We start from the raw sequence: 9,375 nt of genomic DNA on the forward strand, positions 1-9,375 counted from the left end.
TAATCCCCTGTAAAAAATGTATTGTTTCTGGGCCAGTGTCTGCACCACACACACTGGGGCTTAAGGGGTTAATAAGCTACAGTTTCAGAAAATACAACTGTGGGGTGTCTTTTTGGAAAATCTGGACTTCAAAAGGCTTGATTGAAGTTGGGTGTGAAAAGCAGAAGGGGTTTTTAGTGTACAGTATGTTAATACCTAATTTGCAGACCAAGGGAATATTGCTAGAGACAGCTAGACCCAGGCTGGGACATTGGGTGTGACATTTAGCACCAGGTGACAAATGTCCACCACCCAGGGGTCCCTGCTTGAAAGGATTTTTTGATGGGGACCAGGGGGTGCGGTTACCAAGGGGATATCAGAATGGGTGACCTTATTAAATATAAGATTATGAGATGTCCTCGGCTGAACATGCTAAACATTACATATGTATATTCGTGGGGCCGAGCCCCAACTAATGATTCTAAACACTTGATATCTAACAGATACTAAGAGCCATATATTAATATCTCTCTTAATTTTAGTACTACATGGTAATATTTAGTCTCATTGGGAGCGTCACACGGGCCGGAATTGTATTAATATGTCTCGCGTGCCAGTAAGTATTACTGAACTGAAGTTATGAAGTTATTTAGATAGGGAAAAGCAGTTTTTAAACGTCCTTGGGTGGGAGGCGTTTTACTTTGAGGAAAACTGTCAACTTCACCGCTGAAGTATGAGAGGGTCTGGGTTTAGGTTGTGTTCAAAGGGAAATAATTGTATAAGAACCAGGCTCAGCCTAGGGCTATTGTCTTCATATATGGTGCTTGATGTTTTCATGTCTGCATGTCTTCATGTATGGTCTTCATGATCTTCATGTATTGCTGTGATGACTTCATCTGCAACTGAATTATGGAAGAAATGGCCCATCCTGTATCCTGATGGCTTTCTTGTCCTAATCTTTAAGTAAGTATCTATATTTTGCCTGTTATTTGTATATTTTGAGTGTTCACCTTTATCAAGGAATAAATTATATTTTATATATCTAAGTCTCATCCGATATAGATATATATTTTGGTGTATTATTAATAGCCTGTCACAAAGCTCCAGTCACAGGTATTTTCCCCCAACTGGTGAATGTTAGCGGTATTCGTCTAGGTGTGTGCAATTATATATTCAACATACACCTGTGTGGTGGGCTTGAGCGGTAACAGTTCCTGTGACAACGACATGAAGAAATGTATTGCTATAAAATCCATCATGATTAGTGGGTGGAAAAACAAATCATGGCACGGTGCATAATTTAAAAGCTCCATTTCTTAAACATTGGGGCATAGCCCTTTGTATAGTATTAGAGAAAGGAATACATTTGCGATCTAAACAGGGATGGAGAAGAGCATTTCTAAAAGAAAAGCACCTAAAATAAAAAAGGTAACGTGACTGGAGCTAAAAATAAAAGTAGCGGTACACCGAGTGATTAGATTGTAAGCTTTTTGGGGCAGGGTCTCCTTTATCCCAATGTTGGTGTGTTGATACACTTAGCCCATTTCTATTACTATATCTGCTGTATTGTAACATTTGCAAAAATGGTAGTGTCACACACGAAAAGTGGAAGATTAATACCATTAGTCTCTCCTAATTATTTCCAATTTTCTTCAGTATTTTCCCAATTGACAATTCAGTAATTCATCAATGAAGAGATGTAATTTTACAGTGAAAAGTATGTGGGAGGGGATGGGAAGGAGAGAAGAATGTATACAACAGTGACAGTCAATGGTTGAGCCACCTGTGCTGAAGCAGGGATATCCTTAAAACATGGCCTTTTGATGGCCCTTGAGGACTGGTTGGCCACCCCTGCTGTACTAGTTCACATGGTAACTCTAGCTGCTTATTCTACCTGTCGTTGCTTACAAAACTGCTCTGCTTTTCTGCAATTCAGACTACAAAGAAACAGCACAGGCACAGAAAGAAACGGCACAGGCACAGAAAGAAACAGCACAGGCATGGCACAGGTAGAGAAGATCCAAAATGTTTCAGAATTAACGCATTTGGGAGATGGCCAATGCAGTTTAAACTGGACTGCTTGAGACCACTATATGGGAGAAAAAGCACACAATCAAAAAAAACACTTCAGTCTAAGATATACCTATGTATCAACCCTTGATTTCTTTTGATAACCTGATTAATCAGGTTATAAATGCAATTGAAAGTGCATTTAAAGAGACAGACCTGCCTAGAAAGCAAACTATGGACAGCGACATTGAATACATTCAATGGAGCCGCCTAATGACTATTTTACAATCTTTATCAAATGTCATTTGGAGATGTCGGTCAGTTCTAAAAACTAGATGAATTGATTTATGCCTTTATTAATTATGAAGCCATCATAAAATCAAACAGATAAAGATAAGTAAAGTAGCATATATGCATCAATTTAGCAGGAAGGAGAAAAAGAAAACAAGTTTAACAGGATAAAAAAAAGGCAATTCATGCGGGTTTTTAAAAATGGCAATTCATGCGGGTTTTTAAAAATGGCAATTCATGCGGGTTTTAAAAAAATGGCAATTCATGCGGGTTTTTATATGTTTCTTTTTTTAATACAGGATTGAAGCAGGGGGTCTCCAGTGCTGAACACCCCACTCATTTCAGCTCCTGGGACCCTGCTTCTAGAAGTACTTACATCCGTAGTTGGCACACTAGGGTTCATATTATGGCTGCTTGTCAAAGCTCCCGTGCCATGCGGGCCAATAGGAAGCCTTGACGTTCTCTGGTGCGGCTTCCTATTGGCCCAAGTGACCGGGGGCTTTAAACTGCAGAAAAGATGCAGGAGATACCTGCAACCCCTTATGGAGGTTAGTACCTCCGAAAGCAGGGGGCCCCAGAGCAGCAATAAAGAGGGTTCAGCTCCTGAGAACCCCTGCTTTAAAACTTAAATGGGGGTCGGGGGTGGGGGTGGTATCTGTTTGGATCGCTTCTTTAATGGTGCCTTATAAAGACACAATTAAACTGAACTTCAGGGTTTGAACATTGTTTTTTTTTTATGGCCTTCCAGTTATGTCAGGCCATTCTACATATTGAGACATAATTCTGTACCAAGTCATACATAGGTCTAGATCTACACAGGGCGAGAGTATTGTATTGCGAGAGTATTGTATTGCGACATCATAAATTCCTGTGTATGGATCCAGATAAAGTCACACATTGAAGCACTCAGATCACTACTGAGTGCACAGGAGCAAACAAAAAAAGTTGATCCCATGGTTGAGGCCTCAAGTCACAGTGCCAGATATTACTGGGAGGTGGGGGACTACATTTGACCTGCAAATAACTTTTACGAGTTTGCCATTGGGAGTTGGCAGGCTGCTGTGTCACGCACTATTAGTAGTTTCAATGTATTTTGATACATTTGGTATATCTCTGGGTGTATGACAAACATACATGATTAACAGGTAGCGGGTGGGCCAAAAAGGGTAATTCCTTAAAGCAGCAATCCACCCACTTTTTTATTTTTTAAGTGTGTTGACAGACCTGCTCCATTTGACTTTTGGGGAACCCTCGCGCGAAAGTGTTTTTTCCCCTACAATTTTACGTGCCAGTAAACTGAAAGTAAAAATTAAAGTTGGCTGCCGGGCTGTCCAATAGGAAGCTGCTATGTCATGCTCTGACACTAGCTTTCTATTGGTTTGTGGGAGTGCAACTTGGATAGCAGCCATATTGATTTCCCAAAAGGGACCAGAAACAGACAAAGGTAAAATCTCAGGAACTGGGGGGACGATTGAGATACGTAGAGAGGTTCAGCTCTAGATCATGGAACAGATTCTGTAAAAACAAAGGAAATAAAATGAAGTGCGGTGCAGGGTGAGAAACTGTTGCTTTCAGTGGAACTCAAGGTCAAAACGGGAAACGTCTACCTGAAGCTTTGCTTGCATGGACATCACTGAATTTGTAAGCAATGGAATAAAAAAATAAAACAACAATATTCAGCTCACTGCCTACAACCTTTACAGACACCTACCCACTATGAACAGTTACTGGGTCAACTTTTTGAATTATACATATGGCATAAAGAAGTAGTCTCCCTTTGATTCTGTGCATGTCTAATGATGCACCACAACACTGTGTCCTTAAAAATATATTTAAAAAAAAATAATAAGGCTGGTTGCACCACTCTCATATCAGCAGACCTGGCATCTCAGCTGTACGCCCTAAAAGCGAGCAGCAAGCTTTAATGGGGTTTTGGAGAGGACTCCAATTTGCAGGCCCAGCTCACATCAATTCTACGGTCAGATAATTTATTGTAGCATCAAACACAGAATGCAGCTAGAGCCATGATTTCCCAAGATCTGCAAACATTTTGGTTTGTTTACATGCCAACAAGCCAAGAATTCAGCAATGCACATTTTCTACTTCTGTTATTTTTATTATTTATCACTCACATTCCACATTAGCTTACAGCATCTATTTATAAATCATGCCAGGGCTTCCGAAAACATGTCAAGTGCATCCTCCAGAGCAGGGCTTTAACTTGGTGTAATTGTCTTCAATCACTCTTAAAATAACGGGTTTACTCAGCTACTTCTACATCTGCTTGACTGACAGCATCATTAATTTACAAACAATGTATCACCAAAAGAGATTAGGTGCAGAATGAAACCACAAAGCTACATTGTTCACCCATGAAATGTTAATGAACAGCTCCTCTTAACATATTAATTATACCACTGTGTTGACTTTCATCCTAGAAGGTACAACGCCTTTAAAAAGATGTAAACTGTTTTTTTGTCTGGTATTTCCATGTTCATTATATGCCTGCTGTTCTGTTTAGATATTGTAGTATCCTGGAATAAAATGCAGTTTTTTTTATTCTTTGTATTATAAGATGTGATCTCTTCCTTTCGCTTGAAGAAGATATAGTAAAGCAAAAAGAGACATTAAACACCCTGCTGTTTCTTATTACATTGCTGCACAAGTAAAACCATTATTCCTGTGAAAGGAAATAAGCCATTTAAGGCTACTGGCAAATTAAAAAAAAAAAAAAATTATGACGTGCAAATCTTTGAAATGGCAAAACAAAGCATAAAACCAAAAAGTTTTAATAAGCAATTCTTACTAGTACCTTGACAATATCTGTCTATGGCCAATATTCACTAATGGGTACCAAGCTTTAGCACACACCAACTTCCATTCGACTTGGTGTTAATGAAGACTAAAAACTTAGCTCCCTTTAGTGAATCCAGGCCTATATACGATTACACAGTAAGTGTCCAAGAATCGCATAAACGGCTGCTTCGTATAATACAGAATAAGGATTATAGGGGCACATTCATCGAGTGCCGGTATGGGGCACGCGTTCTGGCAGCAACTCCCATTGACTCGAGAATTAATGCCCGACGGGTGCAATAACCTGCACCAGCACTTAAACGTCCCTTAAAGCACTAGTTCCTAAAATTACATAAATCATATTTCCCCCCCTTTACAAACAACCAATTAATTTCTCCATAGCCGACATGGTTGATATGGTAGATTACTCATTGATCGTGAGATCAGAGCTTTCTACACCGTGCAGAGACATTTACATATGAGTCATGAAGGCATACTGAGACGAAAACAAAGACCGAAGGAGTATTGAACAAAAGCCAATAATATTCTCCTGTGTAAAGATGCAGTGCTGTACAGAGATTAGTAGCACCGTTGAGCAGGAACAAGTGTATAATCACAAGGGCCACGAAGCTGACAGATGCCGTTTTTAAAACATTAAACCAGCCGTAAAGACGTCAGGTATAGCAAACTAACCAACGACTAACTGTAGAAATTAAACTACAGCAAGATTGTTCTTCCCCTTACAGGAACCACGCAGGTAAAAAAAATAAAAAAATAGATCAATTCTTTAAATCCTCTGGTGCCAAAGACGTCAGCAAACCTCCACTTTTTTCATTAAATACACAAATAGATTATCACATTTAAAAAAAGGCAGATTTTATGGACATGAAGAGAACGGTGTTGATTGGCACATACTGATGCATCATATTCTAATTCAGCTCCCAGTAACATCCACTGCTAACCAACCCCCAAATTTCACACTAATGCCAGAGTACAAGGTGGGTGCAAAGCATCTTCATACAAAAAAACAAAAAAAAGACACACGCAACATGAAACAGATTTTTAGGAACAACAAAACAGCTGGATGCTTGATGACTAGTCTTCTCCTACACAGTCCCCAAACATATACTAAATCATATTCCTAAATATACACAAACTTACAAGTAGCACCGTATATTTTTCCACACAACACTGTTGCTTGCTTTAAAGTAGACACCCTTCACATAACGTTAACTTATGTTAGATGCTCTACAATACATGCGCCTGCTTATTGACCACATTCTTGTGTTCTAAAGCAGCACGTACACCTACATGTACAGCAGTACATAAAAAAATAACCCTAAATAGTTACAGATAAAGGGTCTGTAAAGTCAGGCTCCTCTAACACATAGGGTTAATGCCATTTCTACCTTATGCTGCAGTAATAAATGACAAACTACTACTGGTACGGCTGGGAACATTACGGAGCCTAGTGCAAATGTGTTGCAAAGTCGCTTACATTCTTCACCAACTTCCTGCAGGATCCCTCATCATAGCACCATGTTGTCAAATGACAGCAAGTTGCCATGACAACAGGACGGGACTGCACGTGACGTACGATGTTGCATTGCCATGGCACCTCGGCGGCATGGCAATGCGACACCTTTTGACATCCCGGCGCCGTGATTCGGAACCCTGCAGGAAAAGATGGCAAAGGAGAAAGTAAGTTACAAAGCCTCACGCTCTCCCCCGCCAATCAGTTTAATTATTGTGGGGAAGAGAGCGTGGCCTCTAACTGCAATGCTCTGTGCAGTGGCACTGTCAAGCCAGCACTGTGTACCCAAGGATCAGGTATGTATCCTACTTGTCCAACATCACACCAAGTTGCCGGTCCTACAACACCAAAGAATTGTGACGAGGCTGATCCTTCAACTAACTTACTGCTAGATACACAAAAAAATTAATTGCCTCAGTACTTTTAGCTTGACCCAAAATATGAATGGACATGTTCCTGAGTTAACATGCTATCCACAAAACTATTATATTTAAAAAAAAAAAAAAACTTTTCTGCAGACACTTGGTCACAATAACGTGATGTTATTTAAAATTATACCAAACTGTGGCATTACACCGGTCCAGACCCTCGGACACTGGAAAAGCCTAGTTTTAGGGTCTGGCTGTGAGCAACGCCAAGTTTAGGTATAACTTAACTAAATGGTAACTCTTTCAGTCCTGGAGGGGTCATTCCGCCTCTGTGGCCACAGACCACCCAGTACTTCTGCATCACGTGACAGCTCTATGGCACGATCACGTGATGGTGTCCGTTCTGGTCATCGGTCCGGGTGTGACAGAGGGGATTGCCCCCTTAAGCATAGCCCCACTTCATTATTGTCTATACCCTCTTCTGCTCTTGTTCCTGGTCCTGTCACATACACAGAACAACTTTTGTCTATAATTTCTAGCCATGAAGTGATATGTTAAAAGGGACAAGATGACAGACAATAGATGTGCCAACAAATCAGGTTATTAAAAGTCAAAGTGCGTTAAGACTACCCTGCAGCCCAATAATCCAAGCAAATGCCACTATGTCATTGTGCAGCACCCAAAAATCGCATTGGTCCCCTTACATATTCACTTGCACCATATGTGTATGGTCTCCATGAACATTCACTCAGACATCAGTGGCAGATCAAGAGATCTGTGTCACATCTCTAAAATTCAGTTATTCTTTGGGGCCAATATTTTCTAGCTAGGTCCAACACTTCCAATCACTATGCTGATGCCTCCTTGCAATATGGTCCAACTAAACATGCCTTTTGCATGTACAGTATGTCTTTATTTATATAAAGCCATTAATGTACATAGCGCTTCACAGCAGTAATACACGTGACAATCATAAAATACAAATAACACAACGGGACGTAGTGCGTCAGACAAAGTAACATTTAGGAGAAGGAGTCACTACTCGAAAGAGCAATAAAAAAAATACAACCTAATTTTCTTGCCATATACTACACATCTTGTTCCCATCACACATCTATGCCCTTATATCAACTCTGCTCCCCCCCTTGCCTCCCAGAATTTAGCCCTATACCATCTATCATGCTCAGAAACTGTCACCAGAACTACCCATATTACCAATACTTCAACCTGCCACACATCCATCACCACACACACCCCAACACCTGCCTACATCCTTCATACACTAATCCGTACCACATCACACCTGTCTCATCTTCCCAATGGTTTGCACCCCAACACCCACTTCCCCTCAACTCCACACAAGCTCAGCGTGTCTGCCTAGCTCACCACTTCTGCCCCCCCCCCCTCCCTGTTAATCCAGTGAACACCTTACATGCCCCCTTGCCTCACCCCCAAATAACCTACTACGCCACTTCATTCCCTGCCCACCAATGATTCACCCTTTCCTCACCTTTCTTGACGCCCCTCAACGGGCTCCCCCCTCCACCCCCATTCTCCGTCTTCTCCCTGTGTTTCCTTGCCTTCTCCCTGGGCCTTTCCAGCTGGGACAAGGTAAACAAGGCCTGGCTGATGGTGGGCACAGGCTGGACAGGCGGCGGGCCCCCCGGGGGGAGAGGAGGAGGTGGCCGCAGCAGCAGCTCTTCTTTGCCATGGTGGTGATGATGGTGACGGTGGTGATGGTGGTGGTGATGGTGACAGCTGTGACGGTTGTCATGGTCCAGCTTCCTCCTCTTGGCCTCCTTCTCTCCCCCTTCCTCCGCCTCGGTCTTCTTCCTCCTTTTCCTCTCCGACGTAGGCGAGCCCTCCTTCCGCTTCTTCTTGCGTCCCTTACTCTTGGCTTTGTCCCGCTCCTCCGTTCCCACCCCGCACGCACCAAGCAACGCGGCCATTTCCCCCAACGACGAGTTTTAAATGGATCAACGGACGCTATTGCGCATGACACGGTGCCGCAACGCAAAGCCACCTGGGAAGTGTAGTCTCTCCCCACCGTCACCCGGCACACTCAGAGCCCACTGCGCCTGCACCGGAGCGCGCAGGCTCATGGGAGTTGTAGTTCTTCGCATTGCAGTGCAGGGGGAGGGTGTTGTAGTCCAGGAGAAGTGTTCGTGCCTGGGAGCACGCAGGCTCATGACGTCATGGCCTGCTTGTCTCTGCACTGGTCGGGAAAACCTCCATTTCCTCAGTTAAACTAAAATGATTCAAATGTTTCCTGCATTTGAGACCAAGAAAAAATAATGTGTATATATAATAATTTGGGGCATGTTTATTTATGTTGGTTGACATAATCAAACATTTTGTATTTGTATATTAATAATGTAACCCTCCCTGCCCAGCGTC

The 9,375-nt window shown here is 42.1% G+C and overlaps 1 protein-coding gene across 1 annotated transcript in view; it reads right to left on the reverse strand.

Annotated features, from left to right (window-relative positions):
- The window catches only part of RSBN1 (round spermatid basic protein 1), a 28,097-nt gene extending 19,133 nt beyond the window's left edge, over positions 1–8,964 (reverse strand). The window contains exon 1 of the mRNA XM_075615302.1: positions 8,489–8,964. Coding sequence (XP_075471417.1) covers positions 8,489–8,927 — 439 coding nt within the window. The 5' untranslated portion in view covers positions 8,928–8,964. The remainder of the gene's footprint in view (positions 1–8,488) is intronic.
- Between the last annotated feature and the right edge of the window lie 411 nt (positions 8,965–9,375).

Source organism: Ascaphus truei, chromosome 9 (genome assembly GCF_040206685.1).
Source record: "Ascaphus truei isolate aAscTru1 chromosome 9, aAscTru1.hap1, whole genome shotgun sequence".
NCBI lineage: Eukaryota > Metazoa > Chordata > Amphibia > Anura > Ascaphidae > Ascaphus > Ascaphus truei.